The 27,842-nt window shown below is 37.0% G+C and overlaps 1 protein-coding gene across 1 annotated transcript; it reads right to left on the bottom strand.

Annotated features, from left to right (window-relative positions):
• Positions 1-3,485: 3,485 nt before the first annotated feature.
• Positions 3,486-6,295, bottom strand: LOC107798783 (ETHYLENE INSENSITIVE 3-like 1 protein). Its single transcript, NM_001325656.1, is given in 2 exon segments — positions 3,486-5,645; positions 6,187-6,295. A coding segment is annotated over 1 exon segment (1,827 nt). The 5' UTR covers positions 5,493-5,645; positions 6,187-6,295; the 3' UTR covers positions 3,486-3,665.
• Positions 6,296-27,842: the final 21,547 nt, after the last annotated feature.

The following is a 27,842-nucleotide window of genomic DNA, read 5'->3' as shown; positions in this document are numbered from 1 at the left end:
TAACCTGTTATTTATTTTCCTAGTTTTCCCTTTGATTCTGTAATAATAGTTATACCTAACCTTTTGAGACAACATTTATTGAACTGACTAAACAAACAAGACATTAATTGAAAACTGTTGAAGAAAAAGTATTGTGTATGTAATTAGATATTAAAATTTGTGTACTTATGCACTAACATAAGGAAACCCAACGACAAATTTGTGTACAGGTAAAGTCAAATGACAAAAGCCTACACAATTTAATATTGAATCGAAATTCTCTAAATATCAAGGGACGTGACACAGTCATAATAAACAAATTTAATATGAAAAATGTGTCGGTTTCGAGCTTACCTTGATATTAATAACTAAGTCACGCATGAAAATGATATATAGAGATTCTCTAAACAATATGGGATGCTGTACAATTTCTGGGTTATTGTTACATAGAAGACAACGTCGAAATTCTTTTTTGCCCTAAATCTCCCTCCGTCCCATTTTAAGTCTTGTTACCTTTACTTAAGAAAGTAATAAATGGAGTATAAGATTTAGTTTACTAAGTTACCTCTATTAAATATTTTTTGAGAATTTAATATTACTGAAAAAAACTACTACTTCTTCTTTAATATTAATGGTATTAATTGAAAACAATTAATAAATTTATAGCATAATTGCCCAAGCTGCAAAAATCAACTTATTTTGAAAAGTACTTTTTCTCAAAAACGCTTTTTCAAAAGTACTTTGTGAGTTGAGCTGATCTCAATCACAGCTCGCCCTCCATTAATGGATGTTCCAATGAGTGAATCGAAATTGCAACAGAGAAGATGAAAACCAGAGGAAATAATGAGAGAAGAAGCTTTTAGTATATTTCTGTACAAAATGAAAATCTGATACATCATACATATATATACGTATAACTCCCACTAACTTATTCCCTCAACTAACTAGTGCTAGCCACCTCAGCCACTCTAACTAACTAGTGACAGCTGGATGACTGTCCCACTAACTTGTCCAGCTGTCATTCCTTCAGTTTTCTCACAAGAATCAATTTGTGTTTGATTAATTAATTTGAAAAGCACTCCTGAACAACAATTAGTGTTTGACCAAACTTTAAAAAACTGCTTCTAAGTGTATTTTTCTCAAAAATACTTATCAAAAAAGTACTTTTGAAGAGAAACTACTTTTTTCTGTTACTCCAACTGCTTCTGCTTCTACTCAAAAATATTTTTTTCCAAATAGGCTATTAGTTTTGAATTCCTAAAGGAACAACTATTTTGGGATAATTTTTTGAGCTAAAGTGATTGTTAATTTGGGATAAAGGGAGTATAAAAAATTTGAGGTGAGAGAAAGAGTAATCCGGGGAGATATAAAGGAGGTAAAAACTTACCCATACCGGGGAGATATAAAGGAACATTCAGTCAAATAACATATATAATTAATGCTAAATTAAATAATTTTTTTAATGAATATACCAAAAATTAAATAGCGGCTTCTCCTTAAAGGAACCAAACATAATGCATGTTGAAGGTGACATAATGCACGAGTGGTACCAATAAGCTCCGAATTATGCAAGTAAAACTTAATTGTCATTGAACAAGGAAGTCTAATGATTTATACCTAATTTTGACTTGGTCATGGCAAAGCTAGGAGCTTTATTCGGATAAAATTTTTATTGTGTTTATACTGAATCAATAAATATAAAATTAAAATGTATGTGTTTTACATATATACATCTATCAATTAACCATAATTTAATGATATGTATTCTCACTTTAATTCTTATCAATTAAGTTTAAATTATAACTATTTTAATTTGATATAAACACCCGATACGAATAAGTTTATATCATTTATGTGCTCGTCCATTACTACCTATCTATATACTAGACGAGAATGTTTTCATCCATTTAATTTAAAGATAGAGGTTTTATAGCACCTTTTGAAACTTGTAAAAAGAGAAAATCCTAATAACTCGTTACAATTTCACTTTCAACTAAACAATCAAAGACACGTAATTTGACTGCCTTTCTTGGTCTACCCGTAAAAGAATGAATAAAAATCATTTTTAAAGTAAAAACTTCTAGAAGATCTTAATAGCTTATCTCTAAGCACATGTGTCATGTCTTGGGTTTATACTTGACAATAATTATTTTTAGTTCCTTAAAAGAATCATTCAAAAGTAAACAAAGCTAAAAGATCCTTTTAAAATAATTTATCTCGAAGCAAATGCCTTAGGAATATACTGTCAAGTGGCGATATTTATTATTTCTTCTTCATATTGGAAGTCTCTATTTCTCAAATATAAATACTCCTAGTGGATGTTTTCTAGAAATCAAATTCTTTTTATAATCTTATTATTAACAGTTAGCTTATGGTGATTTTAAGCTAATGGCCAATAGCCAGACAAATACTGTACAAAGTCAGATAAGTAATTTAATTCATTAATTGGTCCGTCTGAATTATTGGAGCAACGTAATGAATTTAGTGGACGACTTAGGAGGGGTAATGAGTATATAGATTAACATATTCACTATTTTTCTTCAATTTAAGTGGGCGTTTGGACATAAAAATTGTAAAATTCCGAAAAAAGTGAAAAAAAAAATCAAATGAAAATAGTATTGGAAAATTAGAGTTGTGTTTGGACATGAATATAATTTTGGCTTGTTTTTTATCTTTTGTGAGTGATCTGAGTTAAAGTTTTGAAAAACAGTCTTTTGGAGTTTTCAAATTTTCGAAAAGTTCCAAAATTCATCTTCACGTGAAAATTGGAAAATTTATAGCCAAACAATGATTTCGAAAAATTGAACATATACTTGTTAATTTTGAACATATACTTGTTCGCTAGTTCCATTAAACTGTGAAAGTAGCAGAAGTAAATAATGGTAAATCTGGAATGTAGGAATGAAGGAGAAAGCCTATTTGCAGCACTTTTGTGTAGTTTTGAAAGGGGACAAACCCTTTCTTACTTGACATTTAATTTAGGTAGTTGGAACATTAGAATTCAATTTAATTGTTCACGTTTTGCCAAACCAAACAGTGTTGAAAAGAAAGTTTCCAAACCTTCACTTTCTTTCTTTTCAAAGAAAGACTTTGTTCATAGGCACCAATGAGTTTTACAAAAATGGCACTTAAGACTTAACTTATACCGAACAAAACATTGCAACTGAGCTCACATTATTATTACAAGTGTGAAGCATGTGATTTGTTAGAAAAACATAGGGTTAGGCAAGCTATGACTTTAGTCACATTTTTTTTTATTAGCCATCAAACATTTGGATTTACACTACATAGGACCCATTAAAGGGGAAGCACTTTCTCCTTCTATATGCAAAGCTCGAACTCAAGATCTCGTGACAACAACAACAACGACCCAGTGAAATCTCACGAGTGAGGTCTAAGGAGGGTAGCATGTAATGGAGATGAAACCGCAAAGGGGCGATGAATCTAAACGCGATTATCAATCTATGAAGTGGTTCTTATTGTATAATCAATAACGTAAATAAGAGTGAGTTTAAAGCATAATTTCCATAAGCTTAATACTGTCTTCAGCACTTACAACCATCAAAACATCAACTAAATCACAAAAGAAACTACAATACTTGTCTATAAAGGACATAGCCCTGATCACTTATATCTAAACATATACAACCTATCAGCTCTTCATATAGGAAACAACAAGACTTGTTTCAGAGGTACCATGTAGATATATCCTGCTTTGTCAGTTGATCCATGGAATAGTCACTTCCTCCCATGTTGAATGGGGAACCAAATCTGTAATCAGTAATATCGTTCAAGTTTCCGGTGAATGGGGCATCAAAGGGCAACTTGCATTGATCATATTGAAACTCCGTTGAAGTATAAGCTGAATTCATGGTCATGCTGGTTTCTTGAGCTTCTGCCTCCATATGTCCCAGGTTGAAGTTATCGTCCATCGGAAGTTCAACTGTTTGGTTCTGCTGCATGTTTTGATTTGCTAGAATCTTGGAATTTCCAGAACAGATGCTACTATTTTGCTGCAAGTTGTTATCATAAAATGTAAAGAGGTCAGAAATCATCCTTTGGCCATCTTCAGGGAGTCCAAGCCCGGAGACAGTCATCGACGAGGAAGCTGTGACTGATGAAGTAGCTGGCTTAGGAGTAGCGGTTTGAGTAGGAAAAACTGTATTATTCTCATTGTTGATCTGATACTTTGGCGGCATGCCAAGTCGTTGAGCAGAGTTGAAACGGAATGGACAATCCATTTGATGATTATTTCTTGAAGTCCTGTCAAGGAATCCAGCTTGATAATTGCTATATGGGCAGTGAAGGTACTCACAGGTATACAACTTTTGATCAACAGACTCCTCAAAAGATGGATGCTTCCTCTTTTGGATAAAATCTGAAGTTAAATCAATGATTTCTCCTTTCACTGGAGCTAAAGCTGGCATCAAGATCCTTTCTTTAGGTACCATAATTCCAGTTAGGAGATTGATATCGTGGGGTTTACATTCCACTTCATTGTTTCTCTCATCATCCACTCCTTCCACATCATAATCACTGGTATCGCTGATGAAATAGGAGCCATTACCAACAGCTAACGAGCCTTGTGGACAGCTATCAGGATACAGCTTACGAGCCAACGCCTCCTCTTGATTGATAATAGCAAGCCACGTCGCACTCTCCTTAGCTGTCATCTTATCCTGTAAACACTTTGACTGTCGAACAAGCTTGCGAATCTTAGCAATGTCAGGGGATATGTGTTTGATAACTGCCGTTAGAACGCCAACTTTCCATGCCTTCTTAAGATCGTGAGGCTTCTTGTACGGAGGTGGCACTTGATCATTTGGCAGACCAAGCTGACCCCACCACTCCTCTTTACCAGAAGGCCACCAGGGTGGAGCTACCCCTTTCTCCAAGGGAAACCGCCTCTGTGGAGGATCACAGTGCTGCATCAACGCGGACAAAAGGGATCCTAGCGTCGTATCCTGCAGCTCTTGTAAAGTGTGGGGGGTTGAAACTATCACACTTGAATCCTCAATTCTCCCGGGAATCTGATTATCAGCCTGATACTTGGCGATGGCAGCAGGTCCATTCCGGTCAAACCTGACCTTTTCCTTCCACCACGCACGAAGGTTGTCGGAAGCACCAGTCACAGGCTTCCCTTTCTCAGGGATGATTCCATAAACAAAACCCTGAGCATTACAAACTTCCATCATTTTCAACATGTATTTCAATATACCATCTTGCGCACGAGACATCTTCTTTCTGCGAGCCTGCTCCTGCGACTGACGCTGCTTTGCACCATCACCGCCTACCTCTTTATTCTTGTTCTTCTCTTTGAGCCGCCTCCAAAGCATCCGGTACCTCCACATCCTTCTCTCTAGTTCATCCACATCCATCTCCTCATCACTATAGTTCTCCTCCACCCCTGTTGGTTTATGTTCAACTTCTTGCGCCACGTCTCCTCCACATCCCAGAGGATCAGACATGAATTCAAAATTTCCAGGAAAGCCCATTTCTTCAAACATCATCATTTAGAAACTTTTTGTAACACCACTTCCACAAGGAAAAAGCAAAAACTGAATTTTTTCCTGAATCAATTCCGATTTGACTTGAATCCAAATTCAATAATCAGAATCTAACTGATCAAGCAAAATACTCCAAATTTCTCAGAATCTGATATCTTTCTGCAGAAACAAATCATAAAAATTAATACTTTATACAACATCTGGGAAAAATAAGAATATTATTCCATGGAGAAAAAGAGAAACAACACTTATAAAAAGAAAAAAAGAAAAAAAGAAAGAAAGAAACAAATATATTACAATTCTCTGAAGCAGAATTTCATTATCTTTTCTACTGATTGTTATTAAAAATTTCCCCTTGACTTTTATTTTAATTTTTACTATTTTTTTAAAAAAACTACACGTGCAGCAGAATCTCACTATTTTTACCAGTGATTAATATTAAATGTTTCCCCTTTAATTTCATTTTTTTTAATTTCTTCGTCAAAACACCCTTTTGATTTTCTCATACTCTGATCTATCCTCTCTCCAACTCCATAGTCCATACAAATCTCTACAGAATCCAAAAATAATCCCTTCAACGACCATATTTCACAAGAATTCACAACAAACAACTTCAAATAACACAATAAATCAGAAAGGCCAGCAAAATATCACAAAACGCGTATAAAAATTCACAAAAAAATACAAGTAAATGACTTACAGGCTTTTCTGTAACAGCTAGTTGAAGCTATATCTATGGCTCTAATCTGATTTAAAACAAAAAAGTAAAGGAGATAATAGGTTTGAGAAGAATGTTAGGTGAGATTACAGTGATGATTCAGTTTTGTGGTCAAGTGCTAAATTGCTATATAGGAAAGAGAAGAAGAGAGGAAGGAGCACAGCCATAAAAGTAAGGAAAAAGAAGCTGATAAGTTACAATTTTTTTTTTAACTATGGATAAGTTAAGTTAACCGTGGTTCTAGCGCGTCAATGTGACGTCTGGGTTACTCTAATTTTATCATATTGGTCCCTGTATTTTTGAAATCGTTACATTTTGTGCCCGTGAGTTGTAAGGAACTCCGTTTGGACACTTTTTGTAGTTAAAATATACTCCTCAATTCAGCTTGTCGCACTTCAATTTCTCTTGACCAAGCTAGAAGGTTAAAATAAATAAAATTAATTTACAAATAATATTTCAGTATTTTCTAATAATACGTGTGTGTAAATGCATACTTAAGTACTTTGACTCAGCTAAATATGTTTTTCGACAGCTGGTGAACCGACAATTTATTCCTGAATTAAGAGAAAAGGAAAAGAAGTACAACTGTCAATTAGTTTTTGAAGAATATTCTAGAATTAAATTTTATTTTATATTTCTAAATAAAAGTTGATCTTGTCTTCTTTAACGATTTTTACTAATTTATTTCGGAGCAAAATTTAATAATTTAAAAGAGAAATGTGGAAATACGATATTTATATATGTTCTACATGCAAATAAAACAAAAAATATGACATCTATAAGGAAAGCACGAAACGATATGCTTTTAATCAATGACAACAAAATATTGTAATCTCTTTCACAAAATATGGGATAAATCAATATCGAAATTTATTTCCATAAAATTCTTATAATAATAACAAGGGTATGCAAAACAGTTAGGAGATTGATATCGTGGAGATATGACAATTATTATTTCACTTAAAATATATATACTCCTCAATTCAGTCTGTCGCTTTCAAATTCTAAAATCAAGTTGAAGGTTGAAATAAATAAAATTAGTTTACAAATAATATTTCAGTATATTCTAATAATACGTGTGTGTAAATGCATACTTAAATACTTTGACTCAGCTAAATGTGTTTTTCGATAGTTGGTGAACCGACAATTTATTCCTAAATTAAAAGAAAAGGAAAAGAAGTACATGTGTCAATTAGTGTTTAACAAATATTCAAGAATTAAATCTTATCTTTTTCTAAATAAAAGTTGATCTTGTATTCTTTAACGATTTTACTACTTTAATTCGGGGCAAAATTTAAAAATTTAAAGGAGAAATGTGCAAATACGATATTTATATATATATTCTACATGCAAATAAAACAAAAAATATAACGTCTATAAGGAAAACACGAAATAATATGCTTTTAATCAATGACAACAAGATAATGTTCTCTCTTTTGCATCAAATATGAGATACGTTTCGTTAAATTAAATATCGAAGTTTATTTCCATAAATTTTTTATAATAATTAAAACAAGTAAACAAGCAGTTGGAAGTTTGAGGTGTCACATTTTAAATATGAGTTAATATCAGCAATCAAGTACTCCTAGCATGTTACTAATTTAAAAACAAAAACAAATGATATCTTCGACGCAAATAATAGGATATCTCCATATTAATTTTCTCTCATCTACTCCCGATTCTTAGCTAGAAGTTTCCATATATCATTTTAAAAAGATTGTGAGAATGCAATATATACTAGAAAAGAATAATCTAAACTCGATTACCAAAATCCATTTGAAAAGTATGGTAGCCAAGAATTTGATGAATGTTTAATACAAACAAGAATATTTTACAAATATGGATGGAGATATAATTAAAATATGATTTTGTGTACTCGTTATAGAGGATATACAAAAAAATATAATTTATGATGCAGAATTTAGTAAGCAAGCAGATCACTGTTTCATTTGAAAACATAATCCATGTCATAATCTAAAGATATTAAACCATGGAAAATCATATTTTTCTTTTGTTTGAATGTTAACTAGAAGAGTTTAAGTGCGATGTATCAGTTATAACTATATATATAAAAAAAGATATAGATCATTTAAAAGATAAGAAGTATATTTATACAACTTTATTTTAATTATTATTCTCATCTGTACTGTATAAATAATTAGTAACCTACTATAAAAGATTATATTATATTGATGGTGAAAAAACTTATTACATTGTCATCATAAAAAATAAGCATTCCCTATAGTCCATGGATCTCATTTGACATATAAGAACTTTAATTCAGTATTAGTAATTTCCATTCTGTAGGGGCAGGCTGGCAAAATATAGTGAGGGCAATTGTATATTTAAGGAAAACTTAGAGGACCTTTACAAAATCGTTATGGCCTATTGGATCCAGCCGCCTTTATTGATTCTTATTTTGCTTCCCAATTTTTAATTATTTATTTTTTCACCCCTCTAAAACTTGTCACGTGCAAGGTACAATGGGTGGACCTTACCAAAGAAACTGGTCTAGTTCTTCTTGTCCTATGAATAGCTAAGTTGGTCCCACCATTCAATTCTGAAGCTTATCCATTGTTGTATACCCTAATTATACCCTTGTTTGATATGGAAGAATTGTTCTAATGTATATTTATATTCCCTTTGTTGCATTTTATGTAATCTTGTTTAATTGGATATAGAGTTAAAAAAAAGAATTAAAATTTTGTGATTTTAAATGTATTATAATATTTATGTGAATATAAGTCTTTTAAGCTGAGTGTTAGCCAGTTAAGAATTCACATATTCAGAAGATGAAAGTAGCATAAATGAAGATGTTGAGATGGATGTGTGGGCACACTAGACTGGATAAGATTAGGAACGAACATATTCGGGAGAGGGTGGGCGTGGTTCCCGTGGATGACAAGATGCGGAAAGCACGACTTAGATGGTTCAGACACGTGCGAAGGAGAGGCCTAGAGGCACAAGTTAGGAGGTGTGAGCGGTTAACTTTGGCAGGTACGAGAAGAGGCAGAGGGCGGCCTAAGAAGTATTGGTCCGAGGTGATTAGGTAAGACATGACACGACTTTAGATTTTCGAGGACGTGGCTCTTGATAGGAACAAGTGAAGGTCGAGCATTAGGGTGGTAGGCTAGGGGGTAGTCGAGAGTTCTTTCCCTCTTTGTAATACCAGGTAGTCTGATAGAGTTTTGGTTATGTTTGCTAGCGGTCTATGCTGTGTTCACATTGTTGTTTTACATAGTTTTATGCTATTGTCCTTTCACTTATTCGTTGTTGTTATTTTCTTTCTAGCATCTTTTGTTGTTACATGTCTTCTTTTTTTTTTGTTTCTTTTATGATATTATTGTCTCTCCTGTTGAGCCGAGAGTCTGCCGAAAATAGCCTCTCAACCTTTTTTAGGGTAGGAGTAAGGTCTGCGTACATTCTACTCTCCCCATACTCCAGTAATGGAATTTTACTGGATATATTATTGTATGTGAATATAAGTCTTTTAAAATTTAAGAATTTAAATTAAATTATTTTCAAAATTAGAGAGCGATCATTTTTTAGCATACTAAAAAGAAAATTTGATGGCATAAACTAAATGGTAGACATAAAACCCTATAGATCATTATTACTATTTTGTTAAGTATAAATAATGATGACAATTGACATGTGGTAATCAAACACAAATTAAGATAAGCTACGATGAGAATTTTCAAAATATTGAATAATGAAGGTTAACAACAATATATACTAATTGAAGTAAGTAATATAAAGCAAGAATTCACATATTTGTGTACTCAAATGAGGAATTTGTTTTTCCTCTTTTGGTAAAGAGATATTTTGTCGGAAGAAATATTTACATCAAGATAATAAAATAACGAAAAAACATTTTCCTCCAAATTAGACCGTCCTAGTGTAGGCTTTATATTGGGCTAAATGACTAAATCTGACGATGGGCTGCGCATAAGCCCATTTCTGCTCCTGTACTAAAGTAGGTTAAAACACCACGAGCTAACCAGTTTTCGGACTGTCCTTCAAAAATAGTCAGCGTTTGCAAAGTCATTAAAAATAGTCATTATTTTGCTGCAACAGGGACCGGTCCAGCATAATATACTGGAGATCGGTACACCTGTGTATGAACTTCCAGCATATTATGCTGGAACTCCAACACGCGGAAAGTTCCAGCATAATATACTGGAGATTGAAGCATCTGTATATGAATTTCCAATATATTATGTTGGAGTTCTAGTATACTTATACTGGAACTCCATTATAATATGCTGGAGTTCTAGTATATTTATGCTGGAATTCCAGTATATTATACTGGAGTACCGGAGTTTGAATAGTGTTTTCGTTCATATTTACCTTTACATGAAAAGTGGATAAATTTTGATTATTTTTGAAACTGTGGTTATTTTTGAATGACCACTTGTAAATCAGGCTATTTTTGAATTTTTTCCCGTAGGTTAGTACACCCTCCGGTCCATAATATGTGACTTTTTGACCTTTGGCACATTCTTTAAAAAAAAAATACTAATTCCTAGAGGAAAAACGTATTTTGATTAAATTATCCTTAATTAAAATTTGCATATTGTTAACTTAACACATTGGAATATGTAAATAGAAGTCAAATTTTGGAAAAATAAAATTAGTTCCTTCTCGATTATATAAAAGGACACTTATTTTGGACCAAAATAAAAATGTAAAAATATCACTTATTATGGAACGGAGGGAGTACTTTTTAATTTGATTTATATTTTTTGCTGTTTTACCATATAAAGAAAAGAGAATTTAAATATAGTTTGAGCTTAAAGTCAAACCTGTGCGAATATTTTGAAATGGACAGAGTACATAGTATAGCAATTTTAAATAACTTCATTTTCTTGATTCGTCCTACACTCTTCTAATTTTAAGACATTGCAAATAATATTATTTAATTTGGCAATACTAACAGTTAATAATGTTTTGATATACATGTTCACACGCTTAAAAAGTTGGGAAACTACCAGCTATCCCTGTTTATAAATTATAAGTAGCTCATTATAAAAATTGGTCAATTCATAAAATATTACTAATATTAGCCAAATATTACTAATAGTAGCCAATTAGCTATTTGTAGCCAAAAAAAGATAAACTTTTGCTTTCTTTTCAGTGAATGTTATTAGAATAGATTGGGTACATCTCAAGGAGCTTGAATCTCAGTTTTTAGATGATTTGGTGAAGTTTTGAGGTGGTTTGAATTGAAACTTCGAAGTAAAAAACGAACATGAAAAAATTGATATGTGTATCATTTGGGTATCACATATGTATCATATTTGTATCAATTGTGTATCACATGTATATCTATGTATACTTGTATGTGAGATACATGCGTGATACATGTTTGATATACGTGTCACATAATTTTTTTTTGAACTCGAATTATTTACACATTTTGATACCAAACGAGTCCAAATCACCTCCAATCTTCCTCAAATTTTATATATTGACTTATCTATATGTTTTCAATGAAGTTCAACTATACCCATTGAAAAAAGTCCTTTTTTGCTTAGTTTTTTGGAATATTGTATAATATTTTTGTATTCCATCACCTTATTTTTTACATCATCCATGAAATTCCTTTCCATCTTACTTCTAATGTTGTTAATCACGCTTAAAAATATGAAAGTAGATTTTGCGTGTGATTCTTTGAGAGAAAGAACCTTATTTATTTGTTTTTTTAATTTTTATATGTGATTGGCTAGTTTTAGTAAGTTTATGACTAATGACTAGAAGTTGATAAGTTGAGACGTATTTAGGACATTTCTGTAAGTTTCCTAAAAAGTTTAAGTTTGTTTACTTAGTCACCAAATTCATATTTGAAGTAAATTTCTCTCTTTCAAACTAACATTAACTATTAAGATACTATATTTTCTTCACGACATAAAGTAGATGTTTGTTTACCCGTAAAGCAGTACAGTTAAATTTATATGTGGTTTATAGATAAGTAAATTAATTTGATCCTAAAATAATAGAAGAATTAGATAAAATGTAATACTTAGCCTTGAGATTGAGATGAAATAGCAGAAATAGTAATTCAGGGAGCAAGGGTTTCGGGCACAACAACAATGATATCAAAGGACAAGAAGATAAAATTATATTGAGCTTTGAATAAAGTGTAGCATATGTTTTCCAGAAAATTCGTGTCCTTTACAATGATAATAAAGATCACTAGTTATAGCTGCACCTAGGGAACAAGGTCCTAGGATTAAACCCTTGTTTAATGTCAATTATGAGGACCATTGAATAATGTGTAACAGCGGGCAGTAAATGCCATATTTCTTGTAACGGGTAGTATACTTAATGTTGTAGAATATTCTTCATTAAATGTTACCGGGTGGCATACATTTATTTTATCTTTATGAGTATCATTCTCTTCGGTAACAGACGGGATCGTTGCCTTTGGTTTCAGCTATCTTCTGTTTTCGGCTCCATGTGTCATTTCCTCATGCGTTCATTTAATGTAACATATTTTACCCTATACAGATAGCCCCCCTGCTTTCCGGTGGTATACTTTTGTGTCACTAAGAAGTTGGTAGAAACATCCTTTTTGGTGGAAAATTTACTGATTCATCTGAATTTTTTTTGACGGTTGATTAGACGCACGTCTCTCCGCATTTAATACCCCGAACACGCGTCATCCCACAATTTAGCATAACTTTGTCGGTTATCGAGGTAATTATGGCCACGAGTTTAGCCACATATACCTTTACTTATATACATCAATCTCCTTCATTTATACTTCATAATACTCTAAATTTTTTAAGACTTTCTTTACTCAACTCATACTTCGACTTTAATCTTTCTTTAACTTTCTTCTTTGAGAAAAAATCTCCTTCTGATAAAAAATGGCTTTCTCTTCAAGAAACCCTAGTTCTTCAAAGAACAAAGTAAAACTGATGATGCTGCTCCTCATATAGTGAGTACCATCATCCCAAAGAATCTTATTACCACCAAAGATTTCGAATATAAATACCCTTCTGCTCACCCTCATACGTGTGTTGTTAGCATATACCTTTCTTCTATCTGTCCTTTCAGTATCCCTGTTGTGAAGGAAGAATGCCAATGTCAAGATTTGGACATTATCGCTCCCGATCTGGTAGAACGGATAACTTTACCCAAGAAGGGTTTTACATATTTTTACACGTATCCCTTCACTTTCGGAGCATTTTCTTTAAGTGGAGAGCTTGACTCCGCCATTGTTGAGTTCTGCCTCCGCTATCAGGTATGCTTGGCACAGGTAAGCCCTTCCATGTGGAGGACAATCACTTGCCTTCGATGGTTTAGCCACGAGACGGGAGCAAAGCTATCCTTAGCTCGAGTGATGAACCTTTATTCCCTTAAAATCTTATGTGGGGGAATGATAAATTTCAGCAAGCATGGCCACCATGCACTGCTATCCAGTATGGATGATGACAACGATCGTGGGTAGATGGAACAGTTCATTTCAGTCGCCACCAATGACATCATCCCGGCCACGGCTCTGACTTTCCCGGAATTATGGAATCGCATACGTAAATCTATCGTTTGTTTCTTCTTCTGTTAAAAATCATTCCACATTATTACTAACTCTTCTTCCTTTACCTGTTTCAGCGACTTGGTGGGTTCCACCTAGGGTTGAGGGCTTGGACCAATGGGTCCAGAAAATTTTGGACGTTACTACGCCCGAAACACGCACGTGGAAAGGATTGTCCCCGAAATATGGGTGGAAGGCCAAAAATCATGGTAAGTTGAACTCATATTGTTTTTACCTTTTCATATAAGGAAGTTATTTGATTCTTCTCTCCTGTTGAATTCAGGTCTATCCTATGGTTCAGTTATCTTCCTCGAGGAGGACATTTTGGCTAATCCTATTGATGCGGCGAGGTTACTACATGAGGCTTTTACACAGATAAGCGTCTCCAGTTTTGCTTCTGGTGCGAGTGATTCTTCCCGGAGTCCCTGACCGAAGAACAAGCAACAAAAAGAAGACGTTCCTCCACGGATGGGGAAAAGAATAAGAGGGCGAAGAATGCCACTCCCGAGTCATCTCCGGAATTTATGGTAATAAGACCCCCGCTTGGGTAGTCCATAGATACCGTGATGATTGGCGATGATGGGGAAGACAACGAGGAGGGGGGCTTCTATACATAGAAAATGACGACCTTCCTTAGATCAACAGACTGCTCAATCTGTTGAGTTAGTTACACCAACCAAAGATGATGCATCGGCGCTTTGGTGGCATTTAAGATGTTGGAAAATGCCAACTCATGTTTCCGGGACCCAATCGTTGCGCCCGATACAATGAGGCTGAGTACCGGATCCTTGCCGTCTTCGGTTGATGAGCAACTAACACCTAGCACTGCGTTTGCTGCAGCCATTTCTTATCCTTCAATGCCATCAGCTTCATCTCCTTCTTCACCGACTCTTCCACAAACAACTGTTACATTATCTCCACCGGCCACATCTGTCCGAGAAGAGGATGTTCCTCTTGCCCAGTCCACAGTTCATGGGAACTTGGGGCAAAATTACGCTGCTCCCCCAGAAGATCTGCAAAGAAGGAGGAACATTACTATCTCAGTCTCTATCGGGTACAATCTGTTATCCCGTCCAGTGGAACTTGCTAACTATTTGAAGCCTTTGGCTTCAGAAAAAGATTGGAAAAAGATATAAGCTCTCTTGGGAGAGTCCTTATTGGACAATGCTATGCATAACATCGCAGCGGTGTAAGCACGTGATTTTTTCCCTATGTGAGAATTACTCCCAAAAATTCAAAATAAAATAATTTTCCTTTGTGTGCAATTTTGAGAATTTTCGTGGCATTTTTGGATAATTATTTGTATTTGTCCATGCATGTTTATTTTGTTAAATTAATAAAAATACAAAATATGTCGCATTTGCATTTATGATTTAATTCTACAATTAGGAGCAATTAAGTTTGTTTTACAAGAACAAAAAATCATAAAAATAATGTACGTTGTATTTTTAGCATTTAATGTCCCAATTGTGTGATTTTATCGTAATTGCTATTTAATTGTGTGTTAATTGTTATTAAGAGTTAATTAGCACTTTTATAAATCAATTTAGTTCTATAGGATAATTTAGGATTTGTAGAGTTTAGTGTTTAGTTTAAGAAAAAATAAAAGAAGAAAAAAGAAGCAAGAAAAGAAGAAGAAAATCGGATTAGGCATTTTCTTCAATTTTAAACCCCAGGCCCAAACCAAATAACCCATTAACCAAACCCCTATCGGGTCAACCCGACCCGGTCCACCCCATAACCCAAACAAACACTCCCCTTCTTTCATTTTCATTTTTTCATTTTCCAACCCCAAAAACCTAAAAAACCATTCGCCCCCTTTTGCATCATCTTCTCCAAACAACTCTTCCACCTCAAGCTCCCATGGCTGCTTTTTCTTCTGCTTCGCCTTCTTCTTCGTCGGAGCAGCCAAATCCTCCACGTCCAGTAGCCCTCGACCATGTCCCTCTCGAAACCAACCAACTCTCATGGCTGCTTCCTTCATCTTCGTCAGAACAACCAAGCGACGAACGCCATGACCGCTGCTTCTTCTTCGTCAGCGTCATCAGCTGCCCGTCGACCACTCTTTAGTTGAGCAGCTGCCCCCTCCTTCTTTTCCATCGAGCAGCAACATCTCCAGCTCCCATGCCCATGGCTGCCCTCCCGTTGTCACCACCCCAGCTTCGCCTGCTGCTTCTTCTACTTCGTTTTCGACAGTCCGTCAATGTCCAACCATCGTCGACCAGCAGCTCACTTCGAACAACACCACTGCCATCTCCAACAACCATAACGGCTGTGTCTTCTTCGTCGTCAGTCCGGCGACCAACACCTGAAACAGCCCCGTCGTCGTCACGTCCAAACGACCATCGTCGTTTTTTTCTGCCGCTTCCCATTCACAACAGTATAGCCATGAAACCACTCTAGAGGTTCCCGTTCGGTGTTGTTTGTCGAGATTCCATTTCGAGCCCGGGCTTCAAACTAGTAGGTTTCCGTTATCTTTTCTTTTAGTTTTTCGTTCAGTGAATTCATCTTCCGCTCTTTTTCTTCTTTCTATGATTGTTTTTGTGTTCCGATGTGTTGGTTTGAATTCGAACCCACGTCTTTGTTTGTATTAAAGATAATTCGTGTTCATTTTTTGTTTGAAGTTCTCTAGTTTTTCATCAAGTGATTTAATATGAGTGTTTATGTGTTGGTTTTTAGTTTTGATTTAGTATGTATCATTCATCTTGGTTATGATGTTGTTTGATTTAGTTTGAGTTCAACTGATGTTGAGTTTAGTGATTTAAATCTACTTGTTTGTCCTGTTAAGTTTGTTTGTTAATTGGATCGTTGAGTAGGTGAATTGGTTATAGCTGATATGATTTTGGTACAGATTGAAAGGGATGGGGGTAGAATGATAAATTGCAGTATTTTCAGGGGTAGAATGGTAATTTCAATAGTTTCAGGGGCATTTTCGGGATTTTATGTTTTAGTAATTGATTAATTTGAGTGCTCCGTCCACTAGACACTAATAATATTAAAATAGTACGTAGTGGGGGACAAGATATGTGGTAGTGGGCAATAATGCATTATTTAATGTAGTGGGGGACAAGACATATGGTGGTGGGAATTAATGTATTTGTTTAGTATAGTGGGAGACAAAACATGCATTGGTGGGAAAAAAGCATGCAAGTGTGGGGAACAAAACATAATGGGATGGAAAGATTAAAAAGGGATTGATTAAAGTATGTTGCCCATACCTGTTTTGGGTTATAAATAGGGTCATTTCAAGAAAGGAAGGGGATTTTTTAGAGAGAGTTTTGGAGGAGAAAGACATTCTGAAAATCTTAAGAGAGTGCTGGAGAGTTTTAAAAAGAGAAAACAAAAACAAAGTAGTCTACGAGTTTAGTTTTGGGTTTAATACACGTGTGGTTGAGCCTGTTTGTGGTGATATTGGTTGTTGTTGTTTAGTCTTTTACAAACTTTTGGGTTTGTTCTATTGAGCTTGTTTGGTTTTCTTCAAATTTTCCCGGGCCTCGAATCTGGTTTGAATTGCTGCTGTTGGGTTGCTGTTGTCTTGCCATGTTATTACTGTTGCTGACTGCTCTTTCATCTTCTTGTATTGCCATTTCCAGGTACACAGCTGTAACCTTGGTCATTTGTAAGCCGAAAACATAAGCATGAATATACATGAAGATTTGAAGCTTTAAGTTTGATCTAGTTTTTCTACTGATTTGTATATTAGGATATCTCATTCATTAATATCGTGCAAATGCCTGCCGAATGCATAAACTGGACTGTTGAATCTATTTCTACAAACATGTGAATAATGCTAGTAACTAATATTCTCGAATGTTAGTGATTGAAGTTAGCCTAATGTCGGTTTTTAAGCATTGATGCATTTCTTCGACAAGTCGTAAAAAGAGTAAGAAAAGAAAAATGGCTTTGTCTTACACATAGTCAATTCCAATAGTTCAAGTCATCTAATAATGTTAGTTTAAATTAATCAAAGAATAGTTGGTTTGTTTTGATATTACCGGGTGTCAATCTCGCGTTCTATTCATAATCTCAACTTTAGTGTTATTAACTAATAGAATAAAGAACTAAATAATCTCCCTTTGTACAAACTCGATTACAATTTCCCATTTGCATTTGTCTTAGACTAATAACTAATAAGTCACGTCTTTTTTAAGCATGTAATTAATTTGGAGATTTTATTTTAGAGACAAACTTAATAAAATGTAGTCACTTTAGGATTGTCCTTTTAAAATAAATGAGATGAGCCTCGCTGGATAAACACATAAATGGCGGGGCCCTCGTTAAATGTATGTATTAAATACTTAGATTCCGGGACGGGCCGTTTAGCAAATTTCACGGCCCCACCAAAAATAATGATACGCTAGTCGCTTTAGGCGCGTATTTAATAATGTTATCTTCTTAACTCGGGTGCGCATTTATGTGACCCAAATCCAAATCTTAACGGAGTCGAAATGTGTCGCTAACCACGGGTGCATTGATTGTGACGTGGTTCGAGATGCATGTCCATGACGTTGCAAATTCCTTTAAAAAATAATGAATGAGACGAGCCTCGACAAACAAGAATACACAAATTGCGGAGCCCTCAACGGATAGTTATTTTGAATGCTTAGATTTCGAGACAGGCCGCATAGCGAACTTTACGGCTTTTCTCAAAATAACAACGCGTTAGTCTTTAGGCGCGTATTTAATAATGTTATTTTCTTAAACTCGGGTGCACATTTATGTGACCCAAATCCAAATCTCAACGAAGTTGGAACGTATCAAAATTGCGGGTACATTTATGTGGCGCAATTCGAGATGCATTCTCATGACGTTGCAATTCTTTGAATAAATAATAACAAAGCGGTAAATAGTTCAAATTTGCACGTAGGTTCATAATTGTATAAAATCAGATAATCAAGCCGAATATGACAATTGAGCGACCGTGCTAGAACCACGGAACTCGGGAATGCCTAACACCTTCTCCCGGGTTAACAAAATTCCTTATCCGGATTTCTAGTTCGCGGACTGTAATACAAAGTCATTCTTTTCCTCGATTCGGGATTAAATTGGTGACTTGGTACACCCTAAATCTCCCAAGTGGCAACTCTGAAACAAATAACAAATCCCGTTTCGATTGTCCTTTAATTGGAAAAACTCCCTTCTGCGTCCCTTCACGGTGGCGCGGGCGAAAAAAGAGGTGTGACAGCTCTGACGACTCTTCTGAGGACGAACCCAGAATCTCTGGTTCAGGGTTCAGAATTCGAGCTTAGATAAATTGTTATATTTGGCTTTATCTGATTTTTACATGTTTGAGCCTAATGTGCTAAATGATGCTTTTACCACTTTGATATTATCTGAACTGTATATAAACTGTGCCGAAACCCTTCTCTTCTTACCTCCGGGGAGGAGCTTGCTGGTCGAGACTCCCTATTTTGTTAGTGTCATACCTTGAAATAAGAAAGAGGCCGGACAAGTTACAAAGCCGGACGATCCCGCGGGTCCCCGGTACGTAGCCCCCTCCTCGACTCGAGTTGTTCGCTCGGGTACACAGTCTAGAACAAATACCCAGGTTATGAACCTAGAATAACTCAGCTTCATGCCGGGTCCCTAGTAGGATCGTTTGTTTGCATCATGTGCATTTAACTTTGGAGGCTCAACACAGGGGTTGGGTCTGTCTAGGACAGGTGTACCAAAATGACAAAAGACCACCCTGATGCATCCAACTTGCTTCTACTTGTGCATTTATTTGTTTCGGACTTGCATGCTGACCGACTTTTTAAGGAAAGCAAAATAGTAGTATGAGGGTTAAAGAGAGTCAATCGCCTTAACCCTGCCGATTTTTTTGAGAAAGTGGAAGAAAAAAAAAAGAAAAAGAAAAAGAAAAAATATATATATAGTTTTATTTGCCAATGAAAAGAGTCTATTTTTCAACAAAAAAAAAAGTTTGTTTTATCGGCCCCAACTACGCCGGTTTGATTCTCACAGGATGTGAGATACATAGGCAGCCTTCATTGGGTCCAACCTCCCCTTTTGCAAAAATAGCCAAAAAAAAATGTCAAAAATTTTAATTTTTCGTCATAGAATTGAGTGATGCTGTTTTTGTCAGAAATAGCCGAATGTTCCCAAAAAGGACGCCGGAAGGCTGACTTTGCATAAACGACCCCCTTTGGTCATGTTTTTAGGATTTTGGTCGGTTAGCTAACACAACTTTAAAATCTTCGGCCCCGAGGTGCTGAAAGGCCGCGTTGGTGTCACACCTCCTTTTTGCACGCCCGCCCCGAAGGGTAAAATGCGCGAGGGAGTTTTTCCAATTTAAGTGACAATATTCGAAATGAGATTATTTGTTTATTTCAGAGTCGCCACTTGGGAAATTTTTGGCTTTTGGTGTCCCAAGTCACCAGTTTATCTTGAATCCCAAATCGAAGAAATTTTCGACTTTTCCAAATGAAGTCTGCGAACCAGAAATTCTAAGTAAGGAATTCTGTTGACCCGAGGGAAGGTGTTAGGCACCCTCGAATCCCGTGGTTCTAGCACGGTCGCTTAAATTGTTATAATGGCTAAATATCTGATTTGAATACATGTTGTGACTTATGTGCTTTTATTAAGTTTAAACCGCTTTTATTATTATCATTTATTTTTATAGAATTGCAACGTCGTGAAAATGCATCTCGAACCACGTCACAATCAATGCACCCGCGGTTGTCGACACATTTTGACTCCGTTGAGATTTGGATTTGGGTCACATAAATGCGCACCCGAATTTAAGAAAAGTAATATTATTAAAGCGTGCCTAAAGAGACTATCGCGTTATTATTTTGGGGAGGGCAGTGAAGTTCACTAAACCAAACCATCCCAGATTTTAAATATTTTATTATGATCAGTTATTGAGGGCCCCGCAGTTTGTGCATTTTATTTGGCGAGGCTCATCTCATTTTATGAAAGGATAAGTCTATAGCGACTACATTTTTTCTATTCTGTTTGTCTCTAAGAAAAAATGAAAGAGAGGAAAATACACGCTAATTAAATTACATGCTTGATCAATTCTGGATTCCTGTTAATTGTCTGATTAGTTATTTACAAGGCGGGGATTGTTTCGTGCCTTATTCCATGAGTGAACATGCTGTTATTTTGCTAAAGGAGATTACATACAAGATTAAAGGAAATGCTAGACTTATGCCAAATGTTCTTCAAGTTCGAATTTAAACTAACTTATTCGGGCTTGATTGACGGAATCAATTACTTATTGCATTTTTCGCCCAAACTAGAAGCAAACTGATTGGCATGTTTGAAACAAGAATAGAGGTGAGATTTAGCTATTGATATACTAAACACCTATGCATTCTATATCATACAAATGGCTAAATAACCAAGATCACAATATTTGAACAAACTATGTTTCAACTGAGTACAAGCTAACCCAAAGTATTTTTTTTCTGTTTGAGCTACTAAAATTACACGATCCTAACAACATTTATAAAGCCGTAAGTACAGCCACAACTGATTAAACTCCTTTGCATCTTTCATTTCGTACTCATTGTTACTGTTACATCAGTGTGAGATTCAAAGTGTGTACCTGGATGTTAAATACGACAGAAGAAAAGAATACAGAGAAGTTAGCAGCAACAGCAACAAGAACGACAACAATAACAACAAATACAGCAGCAGTGGCAGCAACAAAACAGTAGCAACAAAGCAGTAGCAAATGCCAACAACAGCCAGTAGAGTAAACCAAACAATAAGACCAGAATCCAGTGGCGGTTTTCAGGAGAAATCAAGTAGCAAGCAAAGACAGACCCTCAACAATACTACCAAAGCCCAGGAAATTGAAATATGGCCCGGAAAAACCAAAGGTTGTAGAGAAGAGTCTACTAATATTCGGATGAGTTCAATAGCTTTAAAACTTCAAACACTGGACATGATTGCCTATTTCAAACTAATGCCTTTGTTCTTTTGAGGGATGTTGAAATTCAGTTCTTGAAACTGAATTTAAAACTGACTTTTGACTTTGGAACCGAGAGGCTTGATTTAAAACCTCCCTAGACTGATCCAGAAAAGCTTTTACCCCCTATCTAGTTTTCTTTTGTGTTCTGCCTCCCTCTTATCTCCAGATCTATTTTATGCATGTGTGTGTCTATCTGTGTGTATTTGTATATCTCCCCTCTTCTCTCTTTTTATCTCTGTTCAACTGATGGAAAACCCCCTCTATTTATAGCCTCAGCCCATTCCACAGCCTCTAAACCAACTGCCACCCCTCCCATGTTCTCTTTCTGTTTTCCCACTCACAGATTAACATAAAAGCCCCCTCCCATGAGATTCCCCTGACAGGCCCTTTCTTTACTGCTAAAGTGGCCTGTCTTTATTAAAGACAGCAGACATGGGCAGTGTGGGCATGTCATGACAACACATGCTATCCATTTCTACTCTAATTCCCTAACTTCTGACAAAACACATGCTGTTACTGGTTTCCAGCCATTAAAGGTACTCAATATGTCATTAATCCCACTATTGGTCAATTAATTCCATTAGTTGAATCAATGTTTTAACACTTTACTGTCAGCCCACTTGCCTTTAAGCTTTTCACAGCTTTTACAACCTTAAACTAACCATGAATCCACTGATTATTAACCGTATTACCCTAAGCTTATCAAACTGAAAATCCAAACTAATGGGAGTTCAAATTCACAACTATACTAACTGATTTCCAGCCTTTGTACTGCAGCCAACAAACCATTCACAGATAGTTTCAAACAATCAGTTAAACGACAATGGTTCGATCAATCATATGAAGCTTATCAGAATCAGGGCATTTGAACATTCAGTCCTATGAAACTAATCGACGTCGTTTATCTAATCGACTATACTAATTATAACGTGGAACAATTGGTCGATTAAACAAATAATACAAATGGGGCATCAAACTGTTCTCGACAATTTGCACGACACAGGGAAACTACAGGCATTATTGATTCGACGATATCAATCAAATTGAAATATGTATACCGCTATACGGATTCAACATAACAGAATAAACAATCGACCAAATAAAAGGTCTTATGGAGATGGAGAACAACTGACAACAGAAATCCCAAAATAAACAAACAAACTAAATAAACATGCTGATAAACTAATCTAAACTAAAATAGACAACAAAAGGGAAAAGTGAACAAACCAGAAAAGCTTAAACACAGATGACCCAGGCCCGAGCTTGATTTGCCCATTTGAGGTCGAACAGATCTTAATCGAGGTGTTCTCGACTGAGAACACTTCTATTAGGGTCTATTAGACCCCAAACTTCCATTTAAATCTAAACATACTCCACAAATTCTTGTGTTCTAGGGTTCGAATCTTCAGATTTGGGGTTTTGGGATTAGATTCGGACCAAACCAAGCTTGGTTTGGTCACGAGGAAGGTCAAGGGGATACCTGGTATGAATTTGGGGTGGTTTGGCATAGGTCGAGGCCCGACTCGAATCTTCAAATGAAGATCCGAGACGGTGGGGGAAGATTCGAGACCTAAGGTTAGCAGATCTGTGTTCAGGATGGTTGAGTGGTCCTAGGGTGTTGAGGTGGTGGTCACCGGTGTCGTTGCCGACGGGTTTATGGTCAAGGTGCACAGGGGCGGCTAGGGTTTGGGAGGTCTATGTTTGGGACGATGAAAGGGGGGTGTTTGGATGGGGGCGTGGGGTTAGGTTTTGGGCTTATATAGTTAGTGAGTGATCAGATCCTGGCCGTTGGATGAAGCGAGATGAAGGGCCAGGATCTTTCAGCTGGTGAGGAACGGTGTCGTTTCAACTGAAAGGGGTTGGGTTGGTCCGGGGTTGAACGGGTCGGGTTTAAACAATGGGTATGGATATATGACGAGGGCCGTCAGATCAACTTGGTTTGGACGACTGAGATGGATTGTTCTTGAAACGACGTAGTTTTGGTGCCAAACTACGTCGTTTGGTGGCCTGGGAGATGGGTCGCTTGGACCAGCTGCCTTGGGCTGCTTTTGGGCCTCAAATTTTCTTAAATAAAACAGGCCCAATCCGATTTTTAAACCAATTTGTACTCTTTTCTTTTATTTTCTAATTTAAAACACAATAGCTAATTAAAGTGAAATTAAACACCCATTAATTAGCACTTAACACAATTATCACACACATATTAAAATATTTAAATAGGTAAAATCACACCATGGCGACAAATAGAATAAAAGATGCATATTTTTTTGTGATTTTCCTTTTAATAACCGAATTATGGTTTAATTACACACGACATATATTTTTTGTATTTTTGTTTGATAAGACTAAATAAGAATGGACAAGACCACAAATAACTACCAAAAATGCCACGTAAATTCCAAAAATCATACAACAAGACCATTTGTTATTATTTTTTGATTTCTTTTGGAGTGATTGTCGCGTAAACAAAAATCACGTGCTCACAGCTATCCCTCTTTGTCCGAAAACACAAAGAGTTTTCGTGCAAAGATAAAGTGAGAGGATATGAGCGATTTTTGCCTATTGGAATACTCCGTGTGAAGCACATTTTGAAAGATTTGACCGAATCTTCGCTTCAAAGATTTCCTACATATCCTGGGCTAAACAGAAATCAGGTCAATGTAGTTCGGGAAACTTTGGTAGCTGGGACTACCACGGGATTGCAATGCTTGCCGTTACTACCGTTGCTGTTGCCACTACTACTTACCGACCGCCTTATTACAACCAAAGGAAATTGAAACTGAACTAACTATTTATGCCTGTCAACCGCTAGTTACAAGATTCCTTTCTATAATTCTTTTGCAACTTGATCTTGGGTCTTAGCTGATTCTGCTTGTAGACTTTGATCCGAATCTTGATGCTTGCAAGTTGTAGGCGCCTATTTATTTCTGCGATATCGAGTGAGACGGGATTGGCGGAGTTCGGGACCTTGATTAAACTTTGGAGTGATCCGCCCTTTGTTTGTTCCAATATCTCGGAACATCTTCTTTTTGTCCTTTTCTTCTTTTCTTTATTCTGGATTGAGACTCATCCCGTAGGTCATCTCGATTCATGCGCCTCGAGGTCAGACCTGCTGAGACAAACAAAACAAACGAACGAAATTTTTCTGCCCAGTTTCACTAGGAAAATTTCGTAAATTAATCGCCATAACAACTTACAGAATTGATGAGGGGATTGGAAAACTCTAGTCTACAAAACGCAACTCAGGGATTGGAGTCCTAATGTCGTCATAAGGTAAAAATGCTCAGTTCAGGGATTGGAGCGCTAATGCTGGCTGAAATAGAAAATAAACGCTCAGTTCAAGGGTTGGAGCCCTAATGCTGGCTAACAGAAAAATGCTCAGTTCAGGGTTGGAGCCCTAATGCTGGCTAACAGAAAAATGCTCAGTTCAGGGTTGGAGCCCTAATGCTGGCTAACAGAAAAATGCTCAGTTCAGGGTTGGAGCCCTAATGCTGGCTAACAGAAAAATGCTCAGTTCAGGGTTGGAGCCCTAATGCTGGCTAACAGAAAAATGCTCAGTTCAGGGTTGGAGCCCTAATGCTGGCTAAATGGAAAATGCTCAGTTCAGGGTTGGAGCCCTAATGCTGGCTAACAGAAAAAATGCTCAGTTCAGGGTTGGAGCCCTAATGCTGGCTAACAGAAAAATGCTCAGTTCAGGGTTGGAGCCCTAATGCTGGCTAACTGGAAAAATGCTCAGTTCAGGGTTGGAGCCCTAATGCTGGCTAACAGAAAAATGCTCAGTTCAAGGGTTGGAGCCCTAATGCTGGCTAACATAAAAATGCTCAGTTCAGGGTTGGAGCCCTAATGCTGGCTAACAGAAAAATGCTCAGTTCAGGGTTGGAGCCCTAATACTGGCTAAATGGAAAATGCTCAGTTCAGGGTTGGAGCCCTAATGCTGGCTAACAGAAAAATGCTCAGTTCAGGGTTGGAGCTCTAATGCTGGCTAAATGGCAAATGCTCAGTTCAGGGTTGGAGCCCTAATGCTGGCTAACGGAAAAAATGCTCAGTTCAGGGTTGGAGCCCTAATGCTGGCTAACAGAAAAATGCTCAGTTTAGGGTTGGAGCCCTAATGCTGGCTAAATGGAAAATGCTCAGTTCAGGGTTGGAGCCCTAATGCTGGCTAACAGAAAAATGCTCAGTTCAGGGTTGGAGCCCTAATGCTGGCTAAATGGCAAATGCTCAGTTCAGGGTTGGAGCCCTAATGCTGGCTAACGGAAAAAATGCTCAGTTCAGGGTTGGAGCCCTAATGCTGGCTAACAGAAAAATGCTCAGTTTAGGGTTGGAGCCCTAATGCTGGCTAAATGGAAAATGCTCAGTTCAGGGTTGGAGCCCTAATGCTGGCTAAATGGAAAATGCTCAGTTCATGGTTGGAGCCCTAATGCTGGCTAACAGAAAAATGCTCAGTTTAGGGTTGGAGCCCTAATGCTGGCTAACTGGAAAAATGCTCAGTTCAGGGTTGGAGCCCTAATGCTAGCTAAATGGAAAATGCTCAGTTCAGGGTTGGAGCCCTAATGCTGGCTAACAGAAAAATGCTCAGTTCAGGGTTGGAGCCCTAATGCTGACTAACAGAAAAATGCTCAGTTCAGGGTTGGAGCCCTAATGCTGGCTAACAGAAAAATGCTCAGTTTAGGGTTTGAGCCCTAATGCTGGCTAAATGGCAAATGCTCAGTTCAGGGTTGGAGCCCTAATGCTGGCTAAATAGAAAATGCTTGGTTCAGGGTTGGAGCCATAATGCTGGCTAACAGAAAAATGCTCAGTTTAGGGTTGGAGCCCTAATGTTGGCTAACTGGAAAAATGCTTAGTTCAGGGTTGGAGCCCTAATGCTGGCTAAATGGAAAATGCTCAGTTCAGGGTTGGTGCCCTAATGCTGGCTAACAGAAAAATGCTCAGTTCAGGGTTGGAGCCCTAATGCTGGCTAAATGGAAAATGCTCAGTTCAGGGTTGGAGCCCTAATGCTGGCTAACAGAAAAATGCTCAGTTCAGGGTTGGAGCTCTAATGCTGGCTAAATGGCAAATGCTCAGTTCAGGGTTGGAGCCCTAATGCTGGCTAACGGAAAAAATGCTCAGTTCAGGGTTGGAGCCCTAATGCTGGCTAACAGAAAAATGCTCAGTTTAGGGTTGGAGCCCTAATGCTGGCTAAATGGAAAATGCTCAGTTCAGGGTTGGAGCCCTAATACTGGCTAAATGGAAAATGCTCAGTTCAGGGTTGGAGCCCTAATGCTGGCTAAATGGCAAATGCTCAGTTCAGGGTTGGAGCCCTAATGCTGGCTAACGGAAAAAATGCTCAGTTCAGGGTTGGAGCCCTAATGCTGGCTAACAGAAAAATGCTCAGTTTAGGGTTGGAGCCCTAATGCTGGCTAAATGGAAAATGCTCAGTTCAGGGTTGGAGCCCTAATGCTGGCTAAATGGAAAATGCTCAGTTCATGGTTGGAGCCCTAATGCTGGCTAACAGAAAAATGCTCAGTTTAGGGTTGGAGCCCTAATGCTGGCTAACTGGAAAAATGCTCAGTTCAGGGTTGGAGCCCTAATGCTGGCTAAATGGAAAATGCTCAGTTCAGGGTTGGAGCCCTAATGCTGGCTAACAGAAAATGTCGGTGATTCTAACTGACCCTCTTTTTTTTTGAGTTTTCTTCTTTTAGTAAAATGTAAAAGAGAATTTTGGGGAAACTTCCCTTTTGAGTGGATTCCTTATTGCCAAGCCGTTTCTTGCACTCATGTATTTCTTTTCTTTTTGGGCGACAACCTGCTTCTTGTACGGTTGCTTTGGGTCACACCTGTTTCAATTTTTCAAACAAAGAACAATTGTCAGTTCGGAAATGGCGGTTGGTTCGGTGACCTTGATTGTTCCAGTTGCTTTGTCACGTCCTTATTTCTGTTGAGAAACTCTGCCATTGATTGGATTCACAGGCGAAACCCTTTGGACTACTCAGACTCGCGTTTCCAGATTTTATGATGATTTGCCCGTGTAAGGCTTTGGTTTTTCCATCCCGTTCTGCTTGGGGATTTTCAGTGGGGATTTTTATTGGGGAGACTCTGTGGGGATTTGTACAAGGCAGACTCGTTGGGGATTAGCTGGGGCAGACTCTTTGGGGAATTTTTACAAAGGGAGGCTCTGTGGGGATTTTTTTTTTGTGTGTG

This window comes from Nicotiana tabacum, chromosome 7, assembly GCF_000715075.1.
Source record: "Nicotiana tabacum cultivar K326 chromosome 7, ASM71507v2, whole genome shotgun sequence".
Taxonomy (NCBI): Eukaryota; Viridiplantae; Streptophyta; class Magnoliopsida; order Solanales; family Solanaceae; genus Nicotiana; species Nicotiana tabacum.
The sequence above is the reverse complement of the archived record's forward strand: the minus strand, read 5'-3'. Positions and strand labels throughout refer to the sequence as shown.